The 13,381-nt window shown below is 38.9% G+C and overlaps 1 protein-coding gene across 1 annotated transcript; it reads left to right on the forward strand.

Annotated features, from left to right (window-relative positions):
• The first annotated feature begins 539 nt into the window (after positions 1 to 539).
• On the forward strand, positions 540 to 4,042 carry LOC143860554 (UDP-glycosyltransferase 74E2-like). Its single transcript, XM_077371244.1, has 2 exons — positions 540 to 1,525; positions 2,857 to 4,042. Exons 1-2 carry the CDS (start codon positions 896 to 898, stop codon positions 3,607 to 3,609), a joined length of 1,383 nt encoding a protein of 460 aa, XP_077227359.1. The 5' UTR covers positions 540 to 895; the 3' UTR covers positions 3,610 to 4,042.
• Positions 4,043 to 13,381: the final 9,339 nt, after the last annotated feature.

A 13,381-nucleotide genomic window follows, 5' to 3' on the forward strand; every position in this document is an offset into this window, starting at 1 on the left:
TGTCTTTACAAATGTAAAAGTTAATCAAAATAATATTTAGATTAAAAATTACAATTATGTCAAATGAATAATATTTTTTTAAAATATATTAACCGATTGTGAGTGTTGAACTGATTATTGGACTCGAATTTAAATGCAATTTCAAGTCCAATAATAGGTTTGGCACTCACAATCAGTTGTCATAATCTTAAATGAACAGGCCTCAATTATTAATTAATCGATTATGAAATGTGGAAGCATAAATATTATGTGTAAACGCTTAGACAGATAATAATGCCAATAAAATGATACATAATGTGCAAAGAACAATTGAATAGATTGAAGTGAATATTTTCAATAAAGATATCAATCATTCAAATTAATTTAAAGATTAGCTAGATTAAGCACGAATCTAATTAATTAAAGTGATATATAAAGCAATGACTAAAAAACAAATGAAAGGGCGCCCCTATTGGTTGCCATGACATATATGCATTTATTGTTTAAGTTGTTCATTCATTCATTTGTATGTGAAAACTTGGGTGAAAATTTAAGTTGTTCATTCATTTGTATGTGAGACCAAGTTGGGACAGGACTTGTGGTTCTCCCTATTTGAATTTTCTAGAAAAAGAGAATGAGAGAAGAGAGATTAGAAAGACACAAAAACAAAGAGAAAAACTTGAAGTTTTATTGATTGTTTCTTTTTGTTAAGAGAGAGGGGGTGAGTTTCCTTTTTAAATAAAGATTATAAAATATTTTAAAATATCTTTTAGGATGCTCTATAGGTGGTTACACTCATTTAAAAAAGACCTAACTGACTCATAATAATCTGCCTGTTTTTTTTATGAAGAGTCCTCTTGCATCCTCACCACCCAACCAGTAAAATCTATAGTTCCAAGAATTAGTCTTCAAAGAGATGGAGAAGAAAGATGGAGCATACAAAGCTCATGTTCTAGTCCTTCCCTTTCCACTCCAAGGACACATAAACCCAATGATCCAATTCGCTAAGCGCTTAGCCTCCAAAGGCCTCAAAGTCACAGTACCCACTACCATCTCTGCCACCATGTCCATGCATATAGGAAGTGGCTTAGTCGACGTCGAACCCATCTCCGACGGCCAAGATTCGGTATCTCAGAACGACAATTTGGCCTTCTTAGCCGATGGATCGGGGACCTTAACCAAGTTGGTAGAGAAGTATGAGGCCTCTAGTGACCCATTTTGTTGCCTTGTCTATGACAGCATTCTTCCTTGGGCTCTAGATGTAGCAAGACAACATGGCTTATATGGTGTTTCTTTCTTCACCCAGTCTTGCGCCATTGATGCCATCTACTACCATGCGAATCAAGGTCATCTGACTCTCCCTCTCGCCGCCGCCGCTGCCATTTCCTTGCCTGGATTGCCCGAACTTGGAATTTCCGATATGCCGTCATTCATTTCGGAGCCGAAATCCTACCCGAGTATACTTGAGATTGTTTTGAAGCAATTCTCTAACTTGGAGAAAGCGGATTTGGTGCTTGTTAACACGTTTGACAAGTTGGAGGATGAGGTAGGACTTCAATTTTTCGCACTTTTGAGTCTTATAAATGAATTATGGAGTTTTGGAAGCTATATGGTTTGATGAATATATAACATCAAGACGAGATCAGTTACTGCAAACATACAAAAAAAAAGTTTTTTGATTAGAAAATTCTGAAAGGATTATAGCAATGTTTACGCATTTATTAGAAAATTTGTAAAGAAAATTCATAAGAAACTCTATTTCATGAAAAAGATGCAAATTGAGCAACTAAATGGTGGTTTATTTGTATATATATTTTAATAAAAATTTTAAGAATCAACCATAGTGGGCATTGAACCCATGACTCATAGCCCAAATTACTTCATTCTTTGCTTCAATTGTGCTGTGATAATATTATTATCATTATTATCGTTTGTGTTGCTGTTATTGTTACTGTTATTTGTTAGGTAAGCAAGAGATTTTGGCTATTTTTGCAACCATAAAAAATTATTCCATGTAATATTGGGCCCAATTATGAGAGAGGAGCAGAGAAGGAGGGAGGTGAAGAGACGTTAGTGGAGGGAGTGGAGAGAGCATGAGAAATCCCTACAAAAAGTGGGAAAAAAAAATAGGCTATTTCAAATTGGGAAATATTTTTTTTTCCTGTTTCTAAGGGGCTTATCCAGCTCCCCTCACTCCCAGCCTCTCATTTCTCACCCTCTCAGCCCATCTCTCACACCTAGCCCCACTAATATTCCATGGTTGCCAAACATGTCCTTACTGAAAGAAGGAAAAGTCATATACAACAGTATTTGTCAGTTTCTTAACCTGGTGGTTGTGCTCATCCAATTTACATAATTTGTACACGGGCTTGAAAGCTCCAAATTTTCAGCTACAGATCTTTTCATTGATTTGCTTTCCCTTACACTGAGATTTCCTATTGCCTATGGTTTGGTCAAAAAACAATTAGCAAAAAAATGAATAAAGATGAAGTGGGGCTATTGTTAAAAAGAAGGTGACCCTGGTGGATTGAAGAGAATCCACTTTCACTAATGTAAAGCGAAGCAGATTAGGGCCCTGTTTGTTTTCGATTTTGAGAACCAATTGTAAGTCCAAAACTGATTATTGGACTCAAAATTAAATGTATATTTGAGTCCAATAATCAGTTTTGGACTCATAATAGGTTGTCAAAATCCAAAATAACAGGGCCTTAAAAGAGAAATTAATGGAGAACCATTTAATTGTTAGGCTTTGCATTGATGGGGCACATACCAATTGTTCATATTTCTTCATAACAAATTTTTAGTGTTATTTTTTTTTTTTTTTTAGTAATCATTTTCTAACAAATGTACCATCCAACGATATTATCTTTCGAGTAGGCGGTGCGTTGGATGGAGGGGATTTGGCCTGTTCTGACAATTGGGCCGACATTGCCATCTATGTACCTAGACATGCTTATCGAGGGTGACAAAAGTTACAGCCTTAATCTTTCGAACCCGAACAGCGATTTGTGCAAGAAGTGGCTAGACGCAAGGCAAACTGCATCAGTTGTCTATGTATCATTTGGGAGCGTAGCAAACTTGGAAGCAGATCAGATGGAGGAGTTGGCATGGGGACTGAAAGAAAGTAACAACAATTTCTTGTGGGTAGTGAGAGAGTCTGAGCATAGCAAGCTCCCAAGCAAATTTCTGGAGGAGACAATTGAGAAGGGATTGGTGGTAACTTGGTGCCCCCAGTTGGAAGTTTTGGCTCACCAAGCAGTAGGATGCTTCCTCACACATTGTGGGTGGAATTCCACACTAGAGGCATTGAGTCTAGGAGTGCCAATGGTGGCAATGCCACAGTGGACAGACCAACCCACTAATGCCAAGTATGTGGAGGAGGTTTGGGGAGTGGGACTGAGAGTTAAGGTGGGTGAGAAGGGGGTTGTGAGAAGGGAAGAGATGGAAAAGTGTATAAGGGAAGTAATGGAAGGAGAGAGAGGAAAAGCGATTAGGATGAATGCAAGCAAATGGAGGGAATTGGCAAAAGATGTACTGGCAGAAGGTGGAAGTTCAGATAAGAATATTGAAGAGTTTGTAGCTAGGGCCACGTTCTTCAATGCCTCTCGTTCTCCGCCGCGGGCGGAATAGAATCACATGGAGTGACTCAGAATTTGGCATAAATCCAAGCCAAATAATGTTCGAGATTCTGAAATTGGAGAAATGGGCAGAACAGGTCATGTTTACAATGTGATTCTGTATTTCTTTTTCTTTTTCTGCAATGAGAAAAGTGAGGAAGAAGCGCTGCCAAGAAGGGTTTAAGATTGCAACCTAAACTTCCAAATAAGTAAGATTTGGGACTTGCCGTACATTTAATTTCTGAAGTCATCTATATCCTTCCAAATAAAAGAGGAAAGAAAAGTGTGTGTTTTTATATTTATCGTTTGTTGTGGGTAAATAAGTATATATGTTTTTTATTCCATGTTTATTGTTGTTAAGGATAGCAAGGAGATATCTATTGGAATGTGTGAATCAAAATTAATGCTCCTTGATAAGTGAAATGTTATTGTGGTTTTCTAGGGTACTCCTTCTAGGGTTCTTTATGATAGGCTACATTTTTTAAGAGTCTCTTATTTCTATGAAGTTGTTTGGGTTACCAAAAAGACCCATGTGACCTGTAACTATGTGCTTAATGAGGTTAGCTATTTGAGGAGTGGTTTGTGTCAATAAATATGTATAATAGAGAAAGAAAGATGAAAAGGTAGTGGAAGAAAGAAGCGTAGAGATTTAGATAAAGAAAGAGAAGAATACAAAGTTTCTTTTAAGGGTCCGTTCACTTGTTTTCCATGCGAAAGAAAAGAAAAGAATCTGACGTGAAAAATGGAAAAGAAAGGAAAAGAAACTGTAACTGTAACGGGAAACATATCCTGCTGCTGTTCACTTGCCCAGAAACCAAGAGAAAGCATAAAATTAGAAAATAAGATGCTCATTTGACTAGAAACCAAGAGAAACTAAAGAGAGTGAGAAACACCGATGAGAAGCAAGGGCGAGTAACCAAACAATCCAAACAATGTAAAGAGAAATAGTAATCGGACATGCTAATGACCAAACAAAAATATCTAGATCACAAAAACCCCAAAATCCGAAACCTTATTGCTAAAGAAAAAGCAAAAATACTCTGAAAACTCAAAAATTCGAAACCTTAATGCAACAAAAAACAGAAAAAAATCAAATACCCCAATATCCGAAACCAAAATGCAAGAAAAAACCACAGAATCTCGAAAAACCCCAAAACATCCGAAACACTATTGCAACAAAAACACCACAAAATTAGAACTTTATTATGAAAGAAAAAACCAAAAAATCCTAAAAAAATCTAACCATAATCACTAAAAAAAAAAAATGAAAAATAACTTGAACTTCGAAATCAGAACTTTATTATGAAAAAAAAACACAAAACCCTAAAAATTCGAACCTTAGATCCTAAACGAAGAAAAAATCCTTTGTTTTCATGAAATCCAAACCCTAGATCCCAACTAAGTGAACAAATCTCAAACAATACATATCAAAACCCTAAATCCTTTCCTAATGTTTCAGGAAAAAAAAGAGGAAAAACATGAGAAATGAAAAGGGGTGAACCAAAGAATAGGGATTCAACTGTAGATCTTCTATAGATCTTGTAGATCAAAGCAAAATGAGGCCAAGGCTTCGAAGAAATGAGATTTTCTTAGAAAAAAAGAACCAAAAAACTTGCATATCAAAGAACCACCGGCTTTTCGAAGAAAAAAAAAAGGAAATAGTCGTACCTTGAAAATGTTGCCGGAGAGTTGCTTCTCCGAAGATACAGTGGTCGCCAGAGAGGTTTAGGTCGACGAGAGTGCTTCTATAAAAAAAAAAAAAAAAAAAAAAAGGCTACCCCGGTAACTTTTCTAGCGAGTAAAAATTAACAATTTCTTCTGATTTTGGCACGAAATGAAATCACGCCTTTTGCAAGAAACCCCTTTTTCCACGTAATTTTTTTCATTTCCACGTCACATATTGTACTTTTCAGGGAAGCGAACATCGTAAATGGAGGTTTCCTGAGAAAATTTGGGGGGTTTTCCTTTGCTTTTGCTTTCCCGAAAAGGCAAGTGAACGGAGTGTTTGATAAATAATAGTTTATATTTTGGTGTTTATTTGTACTTTTAGTGGCGCCCTATGAGCCCGTTGGTCATGTATCTCTGTATCCCTTCATATGTTTTTTATTGCCTATCTTTCATAATCAATGCATTCAATCTAGGCATCAAAGCCACCAATATGTGGAGTTGAAATTTTAGTCCAAAAATTTATTCTTGAAAAAAGTTATCGTAGTCAAAAAATATTATCATATAATATAGGGGTTTGCTAGCGTCCATCACTAAAGGCATTTCGTGGAGGGTCTATTCCATGTGAAAGCATCCAGCCAGGCTCACTTTTTCAGCATATTTTGTCTTCATTTACAAGGTGGATGCTCTCACATGCAACAGACTATCTGTGAAATGCCTTTTGTGATAGATGCTAGCAAATCCTAATGGAAAGATTACTGAGTCTAGTTTCTAACAAAAAAATGTTTCGTCGATCGGAGTTTTCGATAAAGAAAAAAGTTATCATCAAAAGAGTGAGTGAAGGTCGATGTATTTCCGGATTTCGAATATCAAGTTAGGGTTTGTTTTATGCCCAAAACGAATATTTTACCCCTTAACCAGAAATTATGGTAGTTCTAGAAGCAGTAAACTCTTATTTACCTTGGAATAGGTCATAACTCATAAGTAGATTCCCCTCTCTCCTTATTTATTCTTAAATCCCTGAACATAAACAGGGTAACTCATTAGGGAACTGCTTCGACCTAATCCTAACTCTATTAAAGTCACTTCTCCTTTCCCTCTTGACCTCTCTCTCTCTCTTCCATTTCTGCCGTGTGATCAGAATGACCATAGATCCCCCTAACCGGCATATCTCACTAATGGTCATTCAGAAACCTCGAAAAAGCAATGATTCCCCAAATGCTAGGGATTTCGAACTCTGTATTCTTTTCTTGTTCTCATCACTCTTTTTGTTGTTGCTGCAATCAAGATAAGGCTTTCTGCACTACAGACTACAGAGAGCAGGGCAATAATTTCAGAACTGTTCTATTAGTGTTAGACCCTGGGGAAATAGTTTTAGAACGATTGGATTCATTTATCTTCTTAAAGGGTTCATTTTCAATTATATTCCACAAACTTTCATTGTGCATGTGATAGGAAAATAAAGCTTCAGTTTTTTTCAACATATGCTTTGTATACAAAAAACATAGAGGGTAGTTGTTGAGAAAGAAAATGTTGATTCTATGTAGAGATTTGCTAGAGACCATCGTATAAGGCACTTCGCAGACCAGCTGTTGCATGAGAGAGCAGCCACCTCAGATGAATAAAGGAATAAAACAAACTCCCAGCCTATGTGGCTGCTCTCTCATGCAACAGCCGGGCCACAAAATGCCTTATGCGATGTTCCCTAGCAAATCTCCCCCCCCTCTCTCTCTCTCTCTCTCTCTCTCTCTCTAATAGCTCGCTGGCTACTGGGTAATAAATCTCCTCAGGAAGATGGTCCAAGCCCTTTAATATATTTCGTGACATCGAGCTAAGAAAATTTATACATTTGCCTTCTGTAACACGTGGTCACTACAACACTCAAAATGGAATACAGGCCTTAATTTACCTTGTACATTGGAACAATTGATTTCAAAGGTAAACCTTCATAGGAAAGTATTTCCACTTAAGTGCTTTTCCTTGAAATGCCTTACCCCTTATACTTCTTTTTTTTTTTGAATGGTGGCTTACCCCTTTTACTTACCCCTCTGGAACATACTATGGGAGCCGGTTTTTTTCCTCGCGTGCAGGACGGCAGGGGATCACCACATCGGGTTCTCATGGGAGTGTTAGTTTGATCTGCGTTTCTTGTGGACTCAGGACCGAGGTCCTAACTTCGCAAGATAGAAAAATTCAGAGTCGCTGTGGACCCCGATCCGAGGACGGTGAGGGAACGGGTCCCTACATCCTCCAGATCTCCACAACGTGAAGGAGAGCTCTACCAGGGAATTATCGAAACTATTGCCACCCTCACAGCATAGCATGAGTGGCGATATAAAAGAAAGAGATACATCCTGATCCGGAGCCAGGGCTCGAAACCAAGATATATCTGAAAATAACTCAGAGTCGCCATCCATGGACACGCCATGGAACCAAAAACAAATGCTCTGCTTGCAACAGATAACCAGAGATACAGAAGGTCCGTGCCTGATGACGAATGGAGAAGGTCCGAAGAGCACCCCCGATTCGCCCGAGTGTGAACACTTGGTCTCTTATGCCATTTATTTATTAACTTCGAAGAGTTTTAGGCGAAAATCATGTGAAATGGGAACACGCATCTCCGAGAAAACGTCTATCTGATCATGCATGTCTCGGAGATAAAAATAAGCACACAAAAGAACCGAAATAAATGTCTCCTAATGACAACTATGTTATGAGTGACATGCCTAACAGGTGTCTAAGTTCTGGTGGACCAACACATGCATGCTACAACTACATGTATAAGGTCTGCACAAGAAAGTAAGAAAACACAACAAAATATACAGTATAACAACACAACGAATCCTAAGACTCTAAACGATTTAGCCCGAGTCTTTGGATGGTCTGATGTTCATCCAAAGAAGCCTACGTATCCCCACCTCCACGAGAATCAAGGCAACGTAGTTCTTCGCACATATTCTAATCTATGATGCCTAAGACACCTAGACCTCTATCCTAGACTCGACCTAAAAGACCGGACTAATTTTTAAAGCTTCTTGTGCGATTATTTAAATTCCAGTGGATTGTGGATTTTAGGACACCCTATATGTCCTAACTAAATGCAGGTTAGCCCTAAGCTAATGCAGATGGTTCCTACAACCTATGTGTAACTAGCCTGCGTTTCCTAAGGAAAACAAAGGGTTAACTAACGCATCCTCTTCTAGTCATCAGTTGGCGATGTGGATCGCCGACTGACCGAACGGATGCGCTCCTAACTAGGACAAACTCCTAACTCTAACATAAACACACATCAAGCACACAACAAATCAAGGACAAATCTAAGACAAAACCCTAACTCTAAAACTCTCTATCTAAGACAAAGTCCTAACTCTAGAGGAAGATTTTTTTGAAAAATAATGTTTTGGGAGATTTTTGGTATTTTTTTTTAAAAATGATTAAATGATTTATTTACAAAGTTTGGCTGGACCTGAGATAAGAATCTCAAGCTGCACTACGTACCTCGTGGAAGAGGATCAAGCCAACGTAGTTCGAATACGAACTCTTCTAACTACGCACAAAATGCTTTAAATTTTCAAATGCTGTTAATGCTTTTGGAGTTTAGAAAAAGAGTTAACACCCTTTCAGCTAAAAGGGATCCGATAGAAGAGCCTCTATACCCACCATATCATGGTAGGGAATTAAAGAGGGAAACGGGATCCCTAAAGCCTAAGGGGAAAGAAATCAAACGAGGGAACTCAAATTCCGATATGAGAAAACAATCTCAAAGAGATGGCCAAAAGCCGACGAGACTTAGCCAGTCTCCAAAGGAGAGGATATCTAAATTATGGAGTAAAACCCCTAAACAAATGACAGATGAAAAGCTTCTAACCATAAGGACAGACTTCTAACCAATGACACTAAAAAGGGTACCGACAAGATGAATGGTGTCTAACAAATCTATAAGAGGGGACGAATAAGCCAGAGACCGCTAATAACGGTACCAAGAATGGGATAAAATTGAGTCAAAGACTCACTAGAAGAAAGGGGTTTTCTCTAATATGAGGCTAGGTAAGCCTCTTAAAGGAAAAACTCTCTAAATGAGGCAAAGCTTGTCTCCAAACAGGAGCTCTGAATGAGGCTTGTCTCCCAAAGGGAACTGCCTCACGAGACAAGGTATCTCTCCTGATGAGGGCTCTAGATGGCTCTTTCACTGCCCTAAATAAAGGGCTACTAAGGTTTAAAGGCTAACATGCCTAAAAGGCTGGGGTAGCCTATCAAATGAAGAGGGGAAAGCTATTAGAACTGAGCAAGTCCCCTAAAGATGGGCTTGGGCTATCGCCTTCATCGCCCTAGCAATGAATAAAGAGTAATGTCAACGAAACCAAAGAATAAGCATTATAACATTTTTGTCAACATAAAACAGATAATCTTCTATATTATTGCTGCTCCATGATAAAAGAATATCTCAAACACGAAATGGTCATAAAACTGATGATACAATAACTCTAATTTCACAGCAAGATGATTCCAACAGTACCTATGTATACGAATCAAGCATACAATTAATACTGAAAGGAAACTAACCACTAATCTTTCATAACTAAAAGGCATTCAGCAAAACTTATTAACAGCTTTAGCACTTTTATTCCCTTGTTGTATGTCATATCTAGCTGCTGGTAATAAGGTCTAGCTACTGAATTAAAGACACCATTCATTCTCATTCCAACTTACAACAAACACAAGGCAAGCCTTATAAAAACAATTTCAAATTCAATATGCAATGTATGCCTGTCAAACAAGATTGAGAAGTGAAATGTACAATGAAATGAAAACAGACTCAACTTTGTGCAGTCCAAACGAGACAATTGCATAATAAAATGAATGGTGGTTGGAGTAGATAAAGCCTTATAAGGACAACCACTACGTGCTTCTAAACAAATACAAATCATAGATGCAAAGAGTAGAAAATTGTAGAATAGCACCTACAAATTATAACTATAGGGTATAAAAATCTACAGGACAGCAGCTATAGGCTTTCATCCAAACACACATTATAGCTATAAAATAACAGGGTCAGCACCCCCAAGAAAATATTTTCTTTCTCATTTCAAGTATCCAACTCTTCAAATCATATATCTTCATGAATTCTTAAAATAATTATGTCCCTAAACTCATTTCTATAAACAACAAGCTAAAAGAGGAGTGCTACCCATTTCTATTTATCAACAGATAAAAATTTCATATGATGACATTACTAAATCATGGCAGTGAGCCCTGCATGAAGCTATGTCCACAAGACAAACAAGTTGAACAACTATAGGTTATAGCCAATCCAATAAGAAGCGGGAATCTCTCTTCAATATCCCCAATCAAGGAAACGAAATTACACTAAAATTAAACCCAAAAATGCACGGATCCATGCAACGCTAATCATTTCTGAACATAGCATTCTCAGACATAACAATTGCTAAAGTATGATTCGAAAATCAACACCATCAGAGGACCCAAATCACAGGCATATCACTCAACAAATCAGCTATCATGCAATCATAGATGTAATTTTAAGAAGATTTATCAATCAGATCTAGCAATTTTTGCAAGGAAATGACCAATCTAACTGTAACGATATCAAGCTTTGAATAAACCTAAGAATGTTCTAAAGACAAAAGAAAACAATGGGATCAAATAATTCCTACTCCCGCACCCTCGACATGGGGTAAAGAAACGAGATCAAATAAAGCACACGATAAAACCCTCGACATGGGGTCTCCTCTGAAATCAGATGGTACTCATACCCTTGACATGGGGTAGAGCGATCATCTGATTCCCTACATCCATTGAGCACACATAACTTTCCAATCCATCTCCAACACAATTTCCACCATATTACGTCCAAATTTATGAACTAATACCCTACTTTCGACAGAGCAAAGTCAGCCATCACAAGCATTTTAGCAATACAAGCAGGGTTAGAAATGTTACCTGAATGACAGAGATGACCAAGAGAAAAGATGCTTGAAGAGTGAATTTAGTGCCAAGGAGCCCACCGGCGAAGGAAATCTTCGGGATTTAAGTCCCAATTGCTCAGATTGAGATTTGGAAGGGATGAATCTGAAGGTATTCTAGGTCTAAGGCTTAGAAATGGGTTTGGAGGTTAACGTAGAAAGAGAGTGAAGATGATTGAATTGGAAAAAATGGAGGTGAAGGCTAAGAGTAGAAGATGGGATGAGGGTAAAATAGAAGTGGGTTTGGAAGGTGAAAATGGTGGAGATGGACGGAGCTGATCGGAGGTGGTGTTGAAGATGAACTCAAATTCCCTCTCCTCCTCCCTCTGCTGCCTCTCTCTTCTCTCCCTTTTCTCTGCAAATTTTTTTTTTATGTTTTCTAACCAAAATGGGGAAAAACCCCTTCTCTCTGCAACTTTAAATGGGAGAAACAAATGGGTTTTGGGTAAGGGTTTGAAGTGAGCAGAAATGGGTTTGGGAATTTTTTCTAAAGGAGGTTTGAAGAGATTGTGGATGCCGGATTCCGGCGAGAATCCGACCAGAGAAGGTAACCGGAGTAGGGTTTGGGTCTTGCTAGGTGTGGGTGAGATGACCGGTGGCAAGGGAGAGGCCAAGGATGATGATTGGTTGGAGGAGACGATGGTCGCGGCTCCTTTTTATCCCTCTCTGCAAATGGGTAAAATAAAAATAAAAATGAGATGGGTTTGGGAGGACATGGCCGGAAGATGGAGGTGAAATGGGGAAGATGGAAGGTGGTAGCTACAAAAATGGGTTTATGGCAATGAGAGAGAGAAGCGGCTGAAGGTGATGGTGGAGTGGTCGGAGAAGAAGATGACCGGCCGGAGAAATGGCCGGAGATGGTTGATGGGTGGCTTACTCTTCTTCTCCCCTCTTCTCTGTTTTCTCAATCTCTCTCTCTCTCTCTCTCTCTCTATATATATATATATATATATATATATATATATATATATATGTGCTCCTCCCTTGGCTCTCTCTGCAAATGAAAGGAGTTGGATGGTGGGGGGGATTTCCGATGGGGTTACCGGAGATGATGGTGAGATAGGGGCTTAGTAATGGAGGAGTTGGGGTTTTGATGTGGTGATGGTGGCGATTGAGGTGGGGTCTAATTTAATGGAGGTGGTGGCCGGAGAGAATGGGTTTTGAGATGGGTTTGCAGAGATAAGATAGGGAAGAAGAAGATGGATGTGTTGGTGGTTGTGGATTTGGATGGCCGAATTCCGGTGGGGTTTGCCGGATTTAATGGTGGAAGAAGGGTGGTGGGAGCTTGTGGTTGGGTGAAGAAGAGGATGAGGAAAATGAAGTGGGTTTGGTCGAGTGGTGGCTGTGATGGTGATGGTATCGGCTGAGATGGGTTTGAGGTGGGTCGGATTTAATTGAGGTGGGTTTGAAGGTCTAGATGGAGGTGGAAGAAGGGTGACGATGGTGGCTTCGATCGGTGGATGGTGGTGGTGGAGAGGTGGCTCAAGCAGAGGAAAGAAGAAAATTGTGGATTTGAGAAGAAAGTTTGCAGTAATAAAAATCAAGGGAAGAAATAATGGTGGCTGATGGAAGGGGTTGTAAAAAAAATCCAAAATGGAAGTGGGTTTTGGAGGTGAGGATGGAGGTAGAAAAAGGTGGTGGTGGTAGAGGAAAAAAATGGAGGTGGAGAAGATCGGTTTGGATATTAGGGAGCTCTCTCTTCTTTCTCTCTCTCTCTCTCTCTCTCTCTCTCTCTCTCTCTCTCTGTGTGGTCTCTGGTAAATAAAAATCTCCCCTTCAAAACCCTAGCTCGATCGGCTTTTGTAATGCAAGGGAAGTGATAAATCCGACCCCAATATGGAGGTACAGGGCACGGTCAAAATGGGGTGTCTACAGATGCCCCTCTTTGGCAGAGTGTGCTTGTCACACGAATGCAAAGCTGACAAGACAACACATTTTGGCCGGCCCGAAAAAATAAGGAAAAGCAAATTTTTGGGTTTTGATTTTAAAATGGTATTCACAAAGGTAAAATAACAAAGTAACACTATGAGACTCAGAGACTGAAAGCAAAGGGGAGATAACCTCTTACCGACTCTTAACTTGGTGCTTGCATTGAAGAATGAAGATTTTGATTGACAATTTAAACCAAGAATCACT

This window comes from Tasmannia lanceolata, unplaced genomic scaffold (genome assembly GCF_043159265.1).
Source record: "Tasmannia lanceolata isolate RefF3 unplaced genomic scaffold, GAP_Taslan_0.1 ptg000037l, whole genome shotgun sequence".
Lineage (NCBI taxonomy): Eukaryota > Viridiplantae > Streptophyta > Magnoliopsida > Canellales > Winteraceae > Tasmannia > Tasmannia lanceolata.

Excerpts from the sequence above, each read along its gene's own strand:
- LOC143860554 (XM_077371244.1), top strand. The coding sequence starts at position 896 with ATGGAGAAGAAAGATGGAGCATACAAAGCTCATGTTCTAGTCCTTCCC. Across the intron at positions 1,526-2,856 it reads TTGACAAGTTGGAGGATGAG|GCGGTGCGTTGGATGGAGGG; the intron begins GTAGGACTTCAA and ends TCTTTCGAGTAG.